The following is an 18226-nucleotide window of genomic DNA, read 5'->3' as shown; positions in this document are numbered from 1 at the left end:
TATATTAACTATCTAAATTTTCGAATTAATAATTTTAATTAATTATTATACTAACTACAATTAACTAACTAATATTACATTAATGCTATTTTAAATTTTAAACTAAGGATGTTCAAACCTAACCTAAGGATTAAATAAAATTAACTAACAAATATTATCTTAAGGATATTAAGACCTAAACTAAGGATGTTCAATTATATTAACTAACTATCTAAATTTGCGAATTAATAATTTTAACTAATTATTATATTAGCCACAATTAACTAAATAAATGATCTGCAAATCCCATAAAATTGAGTGTGGTGGGCCCGTAATCTCTCTCTAAAAACCAAACCCTAGCCGTATACAACCACAATCGGCCGTGATGGCCAATCCCTCCGATGGACAACAACCACAGGTGGCTGTTCCACCTAATAGCCATAACCTCTCTCTCCCACAGTTTCCTCCGTTACCATCTATTGTCTTTTCAAAAGAGCCTATAAGTTTGCTTAATCCTTTAAACCCATCCATAATGCCTAATGATACCCCTTCCACATCTACTATGCCTAATCCTATAAAACCTGCTATTGTTCCACCAGTTCAATCCATTAATAATTTTGCAAATCTGCTTAAGCCTAATGAAAAAAAGGAGACATTTTCTGTGCCTCCTAAACCAATTGTTTACATTGATGGAGAGCCACACATGACTTGGAAATCCTCTGAAGTTAAGAAATTGATTATACAAGAAAATTTACAATATGAAGTATTGGGGAAGTTTTCTTATGACGTAATAGACATCAAGGAACTAAGGACAGCCATTCCGGAGCAATGTTTCATAAAAGGTCCTTGTGAAATTGGCCTTATTGAAGATAGGCATGTTTTAATCAGAATGAGTCTATTGGAAGATTATGTCAAACTTTTATCTAGTTCGGCATATTATATTCAGGTACGATCAAGATATTGTCACATGAGGCTTTTGATTTGGAATTCATGGTTCAAGCCATCTGAGGAAACATCCATAGCTATTGGATGGATAAGTTTCCCGGAACTGCCCCCTAATTTCTTTGCAAACGATGTTGTATTCTCTTTAGCATTAGCAGTTGGGAAGCCTTTGGTTGTTGATCTAGCCACTGCTAATAGAACCAGACCCAGCTGTGCCAAAGTTAAAGTAGAATTGGATTTGTTAGCAGACCATCCAAAAAGAATCCATATAGCAGAAGAAGATGATGAAACAGGCGAGAAACAGTCAAAATGGATCAATATAAATTATGATTTCATTCCAAAGTATTGCAAGAATTGTAAATTACAAGGACATGAGGAGAGGGAATGCAGAGCATTACATCTAGATTTGGAAAAACAATATAGGGAAGAACTCATAAAGGAATAACATGAGAAGAAATAAAGTCGTGAAAATAATGATAACAATCAGAAAAGACAAGAAAGAGTGGGAATAAATCATCAAGCAAAGCAAGAGTGGATACAAAGAAGAAAGAATAGATACATAAAAGATAAGAGTGGAGTCAAAATTGGAGAAGTAGAAGAGAAAGATAAACATACAGGAGAGGATATAGTTGAAACTCATAATCTCTTTGATGTATTGGAGGAACAAGAGCCAGATCAAGTTGATGAAGGGAATCCTGAAATTCTTTGTTGTAGAAGACAAAGATGACTGCAGTCCTGAAAAAACACAAGTTAGTTCTGGCAAAAAAAAAACAGAGAGGATATTCAGTCACAAGACACAAGAGGCAGAATAGGAGAGGTCGGTGAAACAATCAATAAAGAGGCAGGCAGTGATTCAACAAAAAGAAGTTATGCAAATCAGAAGTCCAATCAAAACAAAAACACCAGATATGAAACAAGTGCAAGTGCAGGAAAAATGGAATCATCTACCAAATCAAAAGATAGTGGTGGAAGCAAGGTCAATGAAGTCTTGTATTTGAAGGATGATGACAGTAGCAAAGCACATGGGGAAGTAGATGAGATACAAAACAATAGCGATAAGGTTCTTAATGTTGAAGAAGAGAATGAACAATTTCAGAGATATGCTAAAGATGGTGAGACAGATGCAGAGGTGGATACAAGATCAAAGGGATAAAATCAATCACAGGAACAAGATAAGTTACAACAAGCACATGAGCAAGAGGTGCAGAGTAAAGAACAGGGGGTAACCATGCAGAATAGTGGTAAAAAGAAACAGAATAAAGAGGATTTGATGAGAAGGGGATAAAGATATCAGGAGGAAAGGATTTGGATGCTCATAATTTGGATCAAAGTCTTAAGGCAGCAGTTAGGGATGGAGATTTCTCACCAAAGCTTTTAGAGAAAAGCTTGGGAAGGGGAAAGAAAAAACATACAAAGGATCAAAGCTTACCCCCAGGAAGTGGGGTTCAAACTAGAAGACATCAGAATAAATCTAATGTTTCATTATGAATGCTCTTATTTGGAACATTAGATCTGTCAATACTATGGAGGACTTTACAAGACTCATTCAAATACAGAACAAATATCATTTTGGTTTTGTGGGATTAATGGAACCTTTTCAAGAAGCAGACAAGATAGAGGCATATAGAAGAAGGATTGGAATTCAGCATGCTGTAGTGAATAGTTCAGGCAAAATTTGGGCTTTCATTGATGACATGTTTGAGTTTCAAGTGGTGGCAGATCATGGACAACAGTTGAGTATCAAGTTGAAAGTCATGGAAACTCAAGAAGAAATGGTTATTACTCTGGTGTATGCAAAGTGTACTCAAAGGGAGAGAATGGAATTATGGGAAACACTGGAAGACTTATCTAATAGTTTTCAGATCCCTTGGCTGATAGGAGGTGATTTCAATACTATTGTTTTTGATTCAGAGAAGTTAGGGGGTTTACCAGTTACAATTAATGAAATTCAAGATTTCAGAGCTTGTATTCAAAATTGTGATGTGATGGATTTAGGTTTTAAAGGAAGCAATTATACATGATGGAATGGGCAAAGTGGTGATGAATGCATTTTCAAAAGACTGGACAGATGTTTGGGAAATCAGGCACTACTGGATAGGTTTTCTGTAATTGATATTAATCATCTAATCAGAACAGGGTCTGATCATGCTCCTCTGTTGATTACATATTCAGGAAATGTGGAACCAATTCAGAAACCTTTCAAATTTCTGAATTTTTGGGTTAAAGAAGAATCTTTTGTAGAAACTGTAAGAGCCTTATGGTCTGTGGATTTTATGGCTAACCCTTTTACTTTGTTTCACCATAAAATGAAGAAAGTTAAGCTGGTTTAACTTTGTGGAGTAAGCAGACTTTTGGCAATATTTTTAGAGAAATTGAAACCTTGGAGGATGTGATTAAGGTACATGAAGTTCAATTTGAATTGCAACCAACTCCAGCTAATAGAGAGTGTTTACACAAGGTTCAGGCTAAGCTGAACTCCAGCTAATAGAGAGTGTTCACACAAGGTTCAAGCTAAGCTGAACAAGTTCCTACATTTAGAAGAGGAGTTTTGGAAACAAAAAGCAGGGATGCAATGGTTTCAGGATGGTGATAGAAATACAAATTTTTTTCATGCATATGTGCAAGGTAGAAGAAAGAGATTGCAACTAAAGAGAATACAGGACAATGAAGGAAATTGGTTGGAAGAGAAAGATCAGATTATGGGAGAAGCACTGAGATTCTATCAGGACCAGTTTATGAAAAAAGAGGATCCCACTGACTTTGAGATGTTAGACCATGTGCCAGAATTAATTGATAAGACTATGAATGTTGCAATAATAGACATGCCTACTGAAGAAAAGATTAAAAAAGTGGTTTTTAGTCTCAATGGGGAGAGTGCAGGAGGCCCAGATGGTTTTACAGGTTTGTTTTTTCAGACTTGTTGGGACATTGTTAAGGATGATATTATCAAGATGGTTCAGGATTTCTTTTGTGGAGCAGAGTTACCAAGGTTCATCACTCATACTAATTTGGTGTTGTTTCCAAAAAAGGATGTAGTTTCAACCTTTTCTGACATGAGGCCAATTAGTTTGAGTAATTTTGTTAACAAAAATTTTTCTAGGCTGGTTCATGAAAGGCTAATGGATAAGCTAGATGATATTGTTTCTTTGAATTAGGCTGGATTTGTTAAGGGCAGAAGCATTATTGAGAATATCTTGTAACTCAAGAAATAGTGGCTGATAGTAGATTAAGGGCAAGAGAGGTCAATGTGGTGTTGAAACTTGACATGGCTAAGGCCTATGATAGGGTTTCCTGGTTGTTTTTGACTAAAGTCCTAAGGAAGTTGGGTTTTCATGAAATATTGATTGACATGGTGTTTAGGATTGTTAGTAATGATTGGTATTCTGTATTGATTAATGGGCAGAAGCATGGTCTCTTTCAGTCATCCAGAGGGGTTAAACAAGGAGATCCTCTGTCTCCAACTTTGTTTATCCTCACATCTGAAGTACTTACTAGAAATTTAAATGCCTTACATAATATAACACAGTTTAAGGGGTTTGGGATGCCTAAATGGAGTCCAAAGATTAACCATCTTGCATATGTTGATAATATGATCATTTTTTCATCAGCTGATGTTTTATCTTTACAGTTAATTATGGCAATTCTGAGGAAATATGAAAAGGTTTCTGGGCAGAAGATTAATACTTCTAAGAGTTCTGTATATATGCATCACAATGTTCCTGGAGACATCAGTGTTACAGTGGAAATTGTGACAGGAATTGCCAGAAAAGATTTTCCTTTTGTGTATTTGGGATGTCCAATATTTTATAGCAGAAGAAGAAAGGATTTCTTTAATGCAATTCTTCTCAAGATTATGAACAGGTTGCAGGGATAGAAAGGTAAAATGTTATCTTTTTGTGGTAGGGCCATTTTGATTAAACATGTCCTTCAAAGCATGCCTATATATTTATTATCAGCAGTCAATCCTCCAGATGGTTTTATTAATCAGATGCATAGGATGTTTGCTCAATTTTATTAGAGCAATACCATAGGAGGCAGAAGTAGACATTGGGTAGCTTGGAACTAGTTGTGTCTGCCCATAAAGGAAGGAGGTTTGGGGTTTAGATCTTTACATGATGTATCAATGGCTCTATAGTGTAAATTATGGTGGTATTTTAGAACCAAACCATCTTTATGGAGTGCTTTTATCAGTAACAACTACTGTAAGAAGGAAAATCCAGTGGTGATTCAATGGAAATATGGTTCTCAGACATGGAAGAAGATGTTGAAAGCTAGGGACCTGATTGAACATCAAATTTAGTAGCAAACCAAAGGTGGAAACTCTCAATTCTGGTTTGATAATTGGACAGGCATGGGTGCTTTGTATTTTGTAGCTCATGGAGAGACATATGATGCAACTGTACATAATGTATATGAGGTGATGAATGGAGAGGAATGGAATGTTGGCATATTAACAGCATTACTGCCTGCTGATATTGTACAACATATCATTGATACAATTTCACCTCCAAGATGAGAGAAGGGTATGGATAAGCCTTTGTGGATACTAAGCAATAAAGGAGATTTCACGGTAAAATCTGCTTGGGAGTATGTGAGATTAAGAGGTCAAGAGGGAGAAATTTACAAGAATATATGGGTGAATGGGCTGCCTTTTAAAATTTCTTTCTTTCTATGGAGATTTTGGAAGTTTAGACTTCCAACAGATGATGTTTTGAGAAAGATGCACTATAACATAGTATCTAAGTGTTGGTGTTGTTCAATTCCAAAAGGAGAGACCATACAACATTTATTTACCAATTCTTATGTGGCTAACAAAACCTACACATATTTTTGTTCAAAAGCAGGCATAGTAGTGGAGGGATTGCAATTGCAACAGCTGATTATCAAATGGTGGCAAGCACAGTAACAGGGAGACTTAAACATATTTTTAAGGCAGCCCCTACTATAATCATTTGGGAGCTGTGGAAAAGAAAAAATAGCATCAAGCATGGAGAGAATAAATCCCTTGGAACAGTGATATTTCAGGTATATGCTACTATTCAGAGATTGGTGCAAATTAGGAACCCTTCTTTTAAGGTGTTACCTAATAAATGGGAGGATTTGCTCAAACTAATAGAAGGAGGAACTGTAGAACTGAAGGTTACTAAGGTTAATTGGAACTTCCCTCCCATAGGGTGGATCATGTGTAATACTGATGGTGCATCAAGAGGTAATCCTGGGAGAAGTTCCTATGGTTTTTGTCTGAGAAACTCAGCAGGTGATTTGCTATATGCACAAGCAGAGGAGATTGGGATAACAACTAATACTGATGTTGAAGTAATGGCTATCTTGGAAGCTATGAAGTATTGTAGGTGTAAAGGATTGAATAATATCATAATGCAGATAGATTCTGAGATGATTTACAAAATACTAGAGGAAGGATGGAAACCATCTTGGGGGATTACTATATGGATTGAGGAGATCAAGCAACTGAGGGAAATGAGAAATTTTTTCTTCACCACGACCCACCCCGCACCAAATTTAACTACGCAAACTATTACCCGACGTACGCATGTGCCTTAGCTAGCATCAGCTGGCTTTTGCTGCCTGTCCATTTTGTTTTCTTTAAGTGGTCGTTTGGTGCATGGCTAAAATTATCCCGGGATTATAATCCCGGGACTAATTACCTCATATCTTGGGACTATTTTATACCATCTAGGAGATGGTATAAAATAGTCTCAGGATAAGTGGTATAAGAAGGTATATCCAAGCTTATACCATGGGATGCATTTTATGTTTTGTTTGGTACAAGGTATAAATTTATTTCAGGATAAATTTATACCTTCTACCAAATATGGTACAAAAATTAGTCTTTGGAATATCCCAGCTTATACCTTCTACCAAACAACCCCTAATAGTTTTGTCTTTTTCTTCTCTTCATTTCCTTTTCCCTTTTTAGTTCATCTTCTTTTTTTTTTTGTTCTCCATTTTTGTCTTTTCTCCTTTTTTATTTTTTAAAATAAAAATATTAACTAACTATTTTAGATTAATTAAAATATAAGAAAATTAAATAATTAGAGTACACCATAAATAATTAAAAATTAATAAATTACTAGCTTATTTTAAAATTTTAAATTATTATAAAATATATTTTTAAATTTTTTATCTCATTTAAAAAAAATGAAAACTAAACTTATATAAAACATATGACTCAATTGTTTTATAAAATTTAACTTGATAAAATGATTTAAAAATTAAAATACCAAAATATGCTTATAGTCAATTAGTTGTATTTTCGTATAATTTTTTTGAAGGAATGAATCAATCCTTTATGATACCTTCTCAGTATACAATTTATACCATGTGGGTATCATAGAGGATCGAAATAGTCTCTATGATACCCTGTCAGTATATGATATATACCATGTAAGTATTAGATGACTAAACTTTTTTTTTAAGAAATGAATCAGCCTTCTATGATATCTTGCCAGTATATGATACATCATGTGGGTCAGTCATTCATGATACCATCATGGTATATGCAGTCCTGCATGATACCATCTTAGTGTATGGTATATACCATGATGGTATCATGCAAGACTGCTGACATAGGTGAAGGACTCAAGAAGTCCTCCATAATACCATCTCAGTATATTTTTATACCATGATGGTTTCATGGAGGATTGGGGACTGTTTCATTCAAGGACTTCAGCAATCCTTCATGATACCATCTCAGTATATGGTATATAACATGATGATATCATGGAGGATTGGGGACTGTTTCATTCAAGGACTTCAGCAATCCTTCATGATACCATCTCAGTATATGGTATATAACATGATGGTATCATGCAAGACTGCTGACACAGGTGAAGGACTCAAGATGTCCTCCATAATACCATCTTAGTATATTTCTATACCATGATGGTATCATGGAGGTTTGGGGACTGTTTCATTCAAGGACTTCAGCAATACTTCATGATACCATCTCAGTATATGGTATATACCATGATGGTATCATACAAGACTGCTGACACAGGTGAAGGACTGAAGAAGTCCTCCACAATACCATCTCAGTTTTTTTTTTATACCATGATGGTATCATGGAGGATTGGGGACTGTTTCATTCAAGGACTTCAGCAATCTTTCATGATACCATCTCAGTACATGGTATATACCATGATGGTATCATGCAAGTCTGCTGACATAGGTGAAGGACGCAAGAAGTCCTCCATAATACCATCTCAGTATATTTTTATACCATGATGATATCATGGAGGATCGGGGACTGTTTCATTCAAGGACTTCAGCAATCCTTCATGATACCATCTAAGTATATGGTATATACCATGATGGTATCACGTAGGACTGTTGAAGAGTGCCTCATTGAAGGACTGCAACGGTCATTCATTATACCATCTCAGCATATGGTATACGCCATGATGGTATCATGGAGGACCGAGGAGTGTTTCATTCAAGGACTGTAGCAGTCCTATGTGATACCATATTGATATAGAAAACATACCATATTAGTAGCATAGAGGACTGAAAACTGCCCTTCCTTTTTGTTGCATTTGGCAAAACAAAGCATTTATACTAATAAATATGTAAAGGTGCATTTTATTTCTATATCGTAAGCATTATAAATATACTGCGATAGTATCATGTAGTAGTATATTTTGAAGGAATGAAATAATCTTACATGATACCTTATCAGTATATAATATATACCATTTGGGTATCACAGAGGACTGAGTGTTTTTCTTGAAGCAATGACAGTCCCCTATGATACCCACATAGTATATTTATACCCTGTCAGTATATGATATACCATTTGGGTATCATAGAGGGCTGAGTAGTATTTTTTGAAAAAGTGTAGAGCCCGTTTGGATTGGCTTATAAGCTGTTTTCAGCTTTTTTGAGTGTTTGGCTGGCCAGCTTATAAGCCATTTTGTGCTTAAAATAAGCCCAACCCAATTTTTTTTTTTTTTTTTTGGCTTATAAGCTGTTTTCAGCTTATAAGCTATTTTTTTTTAAGCTAAGCCAAACGGGCCCCTAATCTTCTATGATATCCTGTCAGTATATGATATATACCATGTGAGTATCATAGTATACTTCAACTGCTACTGATTTAATATACTATATGCTAAAAGATGTCCCCTATGATAACCCACACAGTATATTTATACTCAGTCAGTATATGATATACTATTTGGGTATCATAGAGCGCTGAGTGCTATATCAGTTATCTTTTTTATTTATATGAAAAAAAAAAAAAAAGCCAAAACGTGTGTAGAATAAGATTATAATAAATAGAAAATAAAGAAAAATAATTTATAAAAAATAAATGAAATTTGAAAAGGAGAGATAAGAAAAAATTGATTTATAAAAAAATAAATTTTCTATTAATTTAGGTTTTAATAAATAAGCTAGTAATTTTAGTATTTTTCTTAATTACTTCTTGTTGTAATCTAATTATTTAATTTTTTTATTAATCTAAAAATAGTTAGTTAGTATATTTATTTGTATCTTTTATTTTTATTTTTAAAAGTTAAAACAAAAAGTCGAAAAAGAAAAGATAAAATACAAAAAAGGTACAAAGAAACTAAAAAAATAAAAATAAAAAGAAGAAAACAAAAAACAAGAAAGCAAATTATTGTACCTATTGCCCCTCAAAGGACAGCACTCACCGACTACTGCAGCGCTGACATCACGATGATGTCAGCGCGAATATTTTAGGGGGCACAAAAATTAAAGGTGGTAGAGGCGCGTAAATATTTTGTTTTCATTGGGTATGAGTGATCTTTTCCCTTTCATTTTTATAAAGGTATGAGTGATCTTTTCCCTTTCATTTTTATAAAGGTAAAATTAAATGTGAAGTAGAAAATTCGGAAAGGGTTAAGGGGTGTGGGCGGGTGAGGGTGGGGGTGTAGAAAATCAAAAAACAAAAAATTTCAAAACTTAAAAAAAAAAAAAAAAAATTTATTAAAAAAAAAAATTTGGAGGGGGTGGTGGGGTCTTGGGGCGGGGTGGATGGTGTACAAAACCAAACAATAAAACTTTTGAAAACTTTTTTTAAAGAAAAAATATATATTTTTTGGAGGGGGGGTTGGGGTCCCACAGGACCGGGCAGGGGGATGGGTGGTGTAGAAAACTCAAAAAAAAAAAGAAAATTAAAAACTTTAAATTTTCTTCTTTTGTGGGGGGGTGGTGGGTGGGGGAGGTGAGTGGGGTTGTAGGAGTTGTTGGGGGTGGGTTGGGTGGTTGGTGATATGTCAATTGTGGACTTATTTTCCCTACTCATTTTCTCTATTTTTAAAAAACTTATTTTTCAAAAGAAAATATTTTTCAAAAATTTTGACCAAATGAAGAAAAATACGGAAGACACCCTTAATTCAACAAGATAGAAAAATAAGAACGTTGGAGGGAAACCTGAGCGTTCAACTTATTCACGGTTGTTTTGAGTTGTGATGGACAAAGGAATTCCATCTTTTTAAAGATTTTCTCCAAACAAAAAATTGTCAAAGGATATTATCATGTGCACTTTCCCGAGGGAAGACCAGGTGCTCCGCTCTAAGTACTAGTGGAGCTTCAGTGGTGCGCTGTGCAGTTGGCAGGTAAATAGGATTAAACGTCATGACTAAATTATGAATTCTATCTTAATGTCTACATTGTCTTTCTCCATCTCGATTAATTTAAAAATAATAAAATTATCTGGTCTGATTTAGTTACAAATTTTGGATATATTGACCTTTGATAACTGAAAAATATCAAGCAAATGAGAACAGCAGTTGCAGAGTTTTAACAATATGATGGGGTTACATACGGGGGTCAATTTTATTGGCAACATAAATGACAGCAGAGAAATATTAAAGAGTAGTACTAAAATTTGACAGGGGGCAGGCAATCAAATGGCCTCAGGTTACGGTTAGTGGGAAGAAAGGACTGGCAGGAAGCTTTTGAGTTCAAATAACATGTCAATTTAGTCTGCTTCTTTGTCTTGCATTTAAGGCCTTGCAATTGGATGTCAGGGGAAAAGAAACCACAAGTTTTTAGGTTTCTATGTCAAAAATAAAAGGCAGTCTATTGCACTAAACTTATGTTATATATGGCATCCGAGGAAGGGCTAAATCACATTGTGTTTCTTTGGCACAAAGGCTTAGTAAAAGGGTAAATAATGATTTCAGTGACACTCTTCTTTAAAAGCAAGCTTGTTTTTCTTCATGAAAAGAAATAAGATAAGCAACCCTAATAAAGGAAAACAAGATAGGAACATCTCAAATAGGTATTATTCACAATAAAAAAAAATTAAAAAAAAATAAAAAGATTGTCTTGTGCTTGCATTTCCTCCCCATTTTTTTTTCAGATTCCATAGACTATTCCATTTTTTCGGGAGAAAGACGAAGGAAAAACACAAACAAAATCTACTATCAAGTGACCTATATTTTTCCTTCTGCCTTTGACCTCTTTGAAACTCTAAGATCAGCAAGGAGGGGTTTAGGAAGGTCGAGCAAAATATCTCGAGAACAGACATTAGATGGTGCTGACGATCGCTTTAATATCTCTAAAAAGGGAGCAGCAGCTGATGTTCCTGGAGCAGCATTTTTACCTTGACTGCTTGATTTGCCTTGGAAGTTTCCAAACTTAGTTGTACTATTCTTGATTGGAAGGTTTTCTTTCACGATCTAAAAGGAAGAACATGAGCAAGATCATTGAATGTCTCTACAACCCAACATTATTGTACTAAATGGAATAAGAACCACATGTAAGTGATTCACACAAAAACAAGTGAAAAATAAACCACGATTTCTTAGTATTAGGTTATATGCAGTATCAATTAATGGTAACCCTTTATTCTCAGTATCTTTTTTCTTAACTTCTGGGGAATTTCTTCAATTTCTCGTCTTACTAGGAGAAAAGTCAAATATCCTCTTGATAGGCAAACTTATACCTCTGGAAATTATGATCTACCAAGATTCTCACTGTATATAGACATGGAAAAAACGCAACATATGCTAGAGTGGAACTATATGATGAAAAAGGTCAAGGAGTAGAGAGATGGGTAGATAGGAGGAGCTTATCAAATGTGAATAGTAATAACGGAGGAACATGAGCAGCAGGAACAACCGGTAAGTTCAGGTCTCATTTGATGAAAATAAAAGGACATGTAACAGATCAAGAGTCCAACCATGAAACCAAAAATGCATTTTAGTTAGAAGCACTACAGAACTACAATATTATATAGTTACTATATGGGTGATGGCAAAACATCAGATGCACAAATTTGAAGCTTTCATAATGATGTTACCATATCTGAAGAATCCTCTGAAATTGACATTGAGCTTCGGCTGTTGCTGTCATCCCGTCCAAAGATGAAAGAACGAACTATGGTTGAACTTTGTTTATGGGATGACGGAAGATGATTTGTAACTCGCCCAAGAAAAGAGGACTACAGAGTAAAACAATCAGCAGATGTATATGAAGTATTAGTCATACAATGTCTAAACAAGGAAAAGAGATAAAAAAGAAGTAATGGGGAAAAAGAAAAAGAAGGAGCTATGCAAGAGTTAGACCATAGAACTTGAACATAACTGAAGGAACAAAAATGGCGCCCAATTGTAAGGCCATAGTGTACCAAATGGTACTTCTGATAGGACATGCAAAATAAATGAAAACATATTCCCAAGATACAGCTGCACCAACATGCTAATATCTGGTAACTATAGAATGACATTGAGGTCCATAGTTAATCACTTATCCAATCCCAAATCAGTAAATGGATACAAAAATAAGCTATTATCTTAATTCTTAAAATAGAGTAGACTCCAATCAAATGTGATCCTAAAAGTTCTAGGTGAATGTTTCTTGATCGCACTTTATACATGGATAAACAACACCCAACCTAAGTTTCATGTTCCTAGTTACAAAAGCAAATTAAGACAAAATTACCTTCAAAGAGCTTTTCTTCTTTTGATCCCCTAGCACTGTATCAAAGAACGCTGCAAAGTTGCAAAAGCAATGAAGGTAATAAAGCTGACAACTAAAGCATAATAAACAAGTACTTCATCATTCTTTAAAAATCATAATAAACAAGCACTTAAATGTTGAGATATAACCTACAGGATGCTTTTGGTTTTCTCTTATTATCCGGCACAGTATTAAGCTTCTTTATAAGTCCAAATATCTCACTGGAACTTTCATCCTCAATAGGTGACGCTACAGTTGTAAGCTCCTGTTCATATTTTGTAAAGCTGAGTATTCTCAAAAAAAAAAATGGAGGCATAAAATATAACACAAAGGTTAACGTGGTGTGTCAGTGTGTCAAATCTAACAACATTGCAAACTCACAGAGTTATAAAGAATGCGCTGCTTGACAACCCTCTTTTCAGTTTCGTCATCTTCATCAGATAAGAAAACATCATCTTTATCCACAAACATCTGCATCATCATTTGCTTTGCTTTTTTTGAATTCAATCGAGCAGAACTCTTAGGTACTGCATCCATGTCAGTGACATCATTGGCCTCTTCTTCACACTCTTCATTTTCTAGTTCATCATCAACCAACATTGTCTCTTTTTGTTCTACACCACATTTTAACCGTTGCAGCAAATTCTCAGTTCCAGCTGCATCCTGCTGCTCAAGCCACTTTTGATGAAGTTCATTCCGCTTTTCGTTGTCAATTGGCTTTTCCTTGTAGTTAGTGGCAATAATATCACGGATTTCAGCAGAATCATCAATATCTTCGTCTTCTTCATTATCACCAAACCGGAGTAGGTCATTATCACTGTCATCTTCTTCCTCCGCTTCATCATCAACAAATGATTTAACAGGGTCTCCCTTTGGAGAATTGCAGCCACCACCACCTTCTTTTTTATGTGGACGTATGTTCTCCTTGTCATTATCCTCCTCATCTGAGGAACTGTTAAAAGGAAAATATATTTATTTTCTGGAGGTTATTGCAATAAGGACGGTGACTTGTTTTAGCATCACAAATTAATGACAACAATCAAATAGACTTTTCTGTTTGTGGACATATGATCCTTTGCCAAAGAGCAAATCGGAGCTTATCCAGCCCAGGTTGCAGTAAAACATGTCAAGATTTGCAAGCATAGATACTTCCCAGAACCAGTTACCTTTCATCTGGAGGGGCAGAATCAAACTTCAAGTTCAAAGCAAGGAGAGACGGTGCCATTACTTCTTCCAAAGGACTAGAGGCCGGATCATCAAGCCTCTCATCCTTACTGACTGTTGGTTCAGAATCATCAAATAGATCCTAACATATTTTGAAAAAGCTCCAGCATTTAGATTTTCTTTGCAAACCTGGTGTTACTAATAATAGGTCCCTTTACCAAGAGAAAAGATGAGAAACTACCTGAGTGTCATCAACTGGAGCTCTAAATACAGCATTGGACCTTTCCTCCAACGCCTGCAGTGAGATAATGGCAGTAGCACTTAGCAGGGTGATGACTGCCATCATGATGCAATTGATAATCTTTTTCAGTTTCAAATACCAATCTCTAATGTTTTTAGGTTCCACCACAGTTGCCAATACCATCAATATACATAATAGATTGTGGACTAGCATATTGACAATCTTTTACCTGGATGTGGTTGAAAGTACCAAACACCATGGCAATTCATAGCACAAATTTGGCATTAGAGTTTAAAAGGCATGAATCTCATGTATACTTATCAAAACTAGATTTGGTTCAAAACAAATCTGGGTTAAAGTTAGTCTCTTTCTCTAAGTCAACAACAATGACATACCCAGTGTAATCCCATAAGTGGGGTCTGGGAAGGGTAGGATGTATGCAGACCTTACCCCTAACTTTGTGGGGTAGAGAGGCTGTTTCATGTCGAGAAAACAGTTGCTTCCACTAACAATATCCAGCACCTACTTCAGCCAAAGGAGCATCTATACCGAAACCAGTTCAATGTTATGTTTTAACAAAAGTAACAAACAGCTCTGAAAATTTAAGCAAATGAAACATGCTTATCCAAATGGTTGAAAAGTAAAGGCCTTAACCAGTACTCAAGCAACGGATTTTAAAGTCTAATTTAAATTCTTTTACGGAAACTACATTCAACTCAAATGTGAAAAGGAACGACACTCAGACCAGACACAAAACTGAACTCAATTGCATTGCCCAGCACTAGTATATAATTATCAAATAAATGAATCTTATAGATGGCAATCTGCTAACTGGACTACAGAGTACAAGCTATAAAAATCAATGCAATTCCACTCACCAATTCATCAGGAACAATTTCGCTGCTTCCCGTAATTGGAGGTACTGAAATTCCATCATTATTGGAGGTATCTGTGGTCCTGCTCGTTTCTATGCCATGTGCATTCACCTTCCCTTCCAACTCTATTTCCAGTTTGTCAACTCTCTCCTCTTCAGAATCTGTGCCCTTTGCGTCTACTTCCATCATAACCTCTCTTGAAGCGCTAAACTTGCAAATGGAACTGTTGCCGATTGGCATCGTGGTCCTGCTAGTAAAATAACAATAGAAATGTATGGATAAAAGGGCGAGCAATCAGAAACTATATAGTTTTTTTAATAAGACACATATTTGCTTAAGTGTCAACTACTACTGACTTTTTGGAGATTTCAAGCTTCCGTTTCCGAATCTTCTCCAGAACTGAGGATATTGGCTTATGTACAACTGGTATAGGCTTAAATGTTGCATCCTTACTTTCTGTTCAAGTTAGGAAAAAAAATATGAGAGTTCCATGATGTATGACATAGTTAGTACAAGTAAACATATTCCATAAGAAGCTTCAAAATGCTTGACACCATTCTATTTCTATACAACTTTAGCAAGTTTCAAAAATCCAAATTCATCAAACTATTCCAATTTTTGAACTTTAGTACTCCCTCCGTCCCATTTTATATGATGGTCTTTGACTGGGCGCGAAGCTTAAAAAATAAAAGAAGACTTTTAAAACTTGTGGTTTAAAACAAACCATAGCAACTTTTGTGGCTAGAAACCATTTCATGAAGTGTAAAAAGGTAAATTTAAAGTTGAAGTGTTACTAAATATAGAAAGGCGACATTCTTTTTGGGACTGACTAAAAAGAAACGGAGGGAGTATAACTTTTCTTTATCATATTAACATTTCAATCATACTTTAAAACTTTATTCAACTATCAGTAACATAATACATACGTCAAATTAAAACTTCCCATCAAATCAAATAATGTAACATCAATAGGGACAGAGGAAGTACTAAAAAACAGTAAATACAGACCTCGCAATAATCGTTGAGTATCAACATGAAGCTGCTTAAGAGATGCTTTTCTTTCCTGTATACCAACAAGTAAATCCAAGAATATCAAACTACATATGCATATACAACCATCAACACAAATTACAAAGTTGCATATACATAAATAAGAAACCACATAGTTATAAACCAAAACAACTAGTATGTCTCAAACTAGAGGATTGGGATGAGATAATATTACCTTTTCTTCTCTTCTTTTGATTTTAGCCAGTTCTTTAGGCTTCACTTGTCTACTAACGTCACGTTTACTTCTCTTCTTCTTCGTTATCTTTTTGTCATCTACTTCAAAATCTTGTTGTATTCCCAATTTCTCCATATCCTTATCCCCAATCTCTTTGTCAATTTCCCCAATCTGGTCATGAATCTCTTTTGCCACGTCACCAGATACAAAATCTTCCCCAATTTCCCTACGAGACTGATCATTATCGTCGTCGTCACCAAATTCCAGAGATCTTTTAACCTCTTTGCACTGCTGACCAGAAACGAGAACACCCCCGTCATCAAAGTCCAATTTTTTCCTACTCTCGCCATCAGAAAAAGGCTCTAATCTGATCTCCTCTTCGGTGTTGTGTGGTGACACGAGTTCAGTTGAATCTTCTTCTAGGGCTTCTAAAGCCTTCAATTCTTCCTTACTATCACAGCACTTTTCCTTTTCCTCAGACCCATATTTTATGTCATCCTCACTGCCCACAGGTCCTGTTGAATCAGGAGAATCTTCATCATCATCGTCATCTAGGGCTTCCAATTTGGCAAAATCAACCTTAGGAAAGTCAAACACGTCGTCGTCGTCTAGTGGGGGATTTTTGGAGGCTTTCTTTAAGCGTTTGAACCTGGGACGGGGGACCTCCTCCGGCAAGTAAAAGGACTGATAATCGTCATCGCTGCTGCTTTCCATGAATTATTACTATTATTATGTGTGGGACTGAGAAATGGGAGATTAGGGGATACTTACTGGTTGTGTGAGAAGAGAGGATTGGGATCTTATTTGTGTGGAATGATGAAAGTGGAGAGCGGTAAGATTGAAATGGAGATTGGGGTTTCAGCGCCAAACCATTCGAATTTTGACAAAACATAACCGCCAAATTGTTTGGTACACTGAATATTTGGTTCCGCGTTTTTGTTTTCTTAAATTAAATAATTGGGTTGTGGATTACTACATTGTTTGACAAACGGGTGGAACCGGCCCGGAACTGGCATCGGTTTTGCTTAACCGCCGATTCTTGCCGGATAAAAAATCGTCTATGCTAACAGATTCCGGTTAGCCCGGTTAGATTTTTACAATCCGAAAATAGGTTGATTTCAAAAAACCGGTTAGCTAGGTTGGGTTCAACAGTATATTTTTTTTTTTATTAAATTATTAAAGCGTAGGCATTGAACACAAACGTGTAAAAATTTTTTTTTAAATTTTTTTTGCTTAAATCCGGATTTTACACATAAATTAACACTATAGTTTATTAGTTTGAATATATATATATATAAGTTTTATATATACCTATGGTTATCAGTATTAAGAAACTCAAGATTGTATGTAGTTTGAATATATATATATATATAAGTTTTATATATACCTATGGTTATCAGTATTAAGAAACTCAAGATTGTATGTTATAAGTGTAGTATATGTAATATAGATTGTATACTTTTTATTTTCAAGTATATTTATATATGTTATATATATATATATATATATATATATATGTTTACGTTATATGTATTATAACTTAAGTTTATATATTTACTAACAACTTATGAGTATTAGCTATCTCTACACTCTCTTTCTTCTTGCTATAACTAAAAGTTTTTCCGGTATGTGGATCCATTAATTTTTTAATACCCCCGGAACCCGTTCGCTCTCCCCAAACATCCTTATGTTTTGTCGCTAAATGACCCGATAGTGTACCGTTCCCCCTTTCTTATTGTTCTTACATTCGAATTGAAATGTTTTTCCACATAGATTACATGTGACTATTTCTTTCTCCCTATATTTAGTTATATAATTCCAAACTTTAGAGGTTGGCTTACGAGTGGGTTTTGG

General features: G+C 35.2%; 2 protein-coding genes and 1 long non-coding RNA gene across 4 annotated transcripts; 1 reads left to right on the top strand and 2 right to left on the bottom strand.

Annotated features, from left to right (window-relative positions):
* Window positions 1-699: 699 nt before the first annotated feature.
* Window positions 700-3391, bottom strand: LOC132037876 (uncharacterized). The gene is made up of 2 exons (XR_009410075.1): window positions 1537-3391; window positions 700-1131 (listed from the first exon to the last, which is right to left on the bottom strand). It is a non-coding gene; the product is annotated as an uncharacterized LOC132037876 (long non-coding RNA).
* A 2055-nt stretch (window positions 3392-5446) lies between these two features.
* On the top strand, window positions 5447-6483 carry LOC132038566 (uncharacterized). Its single transcript, XM_059429218.1, has 2 exons — window positions 5447-5508; window positions 5766-6483. The coding sequence occupies exons 1-2, from the start codon at window positions 5447-5449 to the stop codon at window positions 6481-6483; spliced, it is 780 nt and encodes a 259-aa protein (XP_059285201.1).
* A 4651-nt stretch (window positions 6484-11134) lies between these two features.
* Window positions 11135-17305, bottom strand: LOC132037875 (uncharacterized). 2 transcript variants are annotated; one of them, XM_059428516.1, is made up of 11 exons: window positions 16373-17305; window positions 16156-16210; window positions 15504-15603; window positions 15151-15397; window positions 14273-14326; window positions 14034-14173; window positions 13249-13819; window positions 13021-13132; window positions 12850-12899; window positions 12209-12349; window positions 11135-11585 (listed from the first exon to the last, which is right to left on the bottom strand). In XM_059428516.1, the coding sequence occupies exons 1-11, from the start codon at window positions 17084-17086 to the stop codon at window positions 11340-11342; spliced, it is 2430 nt and encodes an 809-aa protein (XP_059284499.1). In that variant the 5' UTR covers window positions 17087-17305; the 3' UTR covers window positions 11135-11339. The 2 variants fall into 2 exon arrangements, with proteins under 2 accessions (XP_059284499.1, XP_059284500.1); XM_059428517.1 differs by having other exon boundaries at window positions 15151-15394.
* Window positions 17306-18226: the final 921 nt, after the last annotated feature.

This window comes from Lycium ferocissimum, chromosome 11 (assembly GCF_029784015.1).
Source record: "Lycium ferocissimum isolate CSIRO_LF1 chromosome 11, AGI_CSIRO_Lferr_CH_V1, whole genome shotgun sequence".
In the NCBI taxonomy this organism is placed as follows: Eukaryota; Viridiplantae; Streptophyta; class Magnoliopsida; order Solanales; family Solanaceae; genus Lycium; species Lycium ferocissimum.
This window is presented reverse-complemented; position numbering and strand designations above follow the sequence as displayed.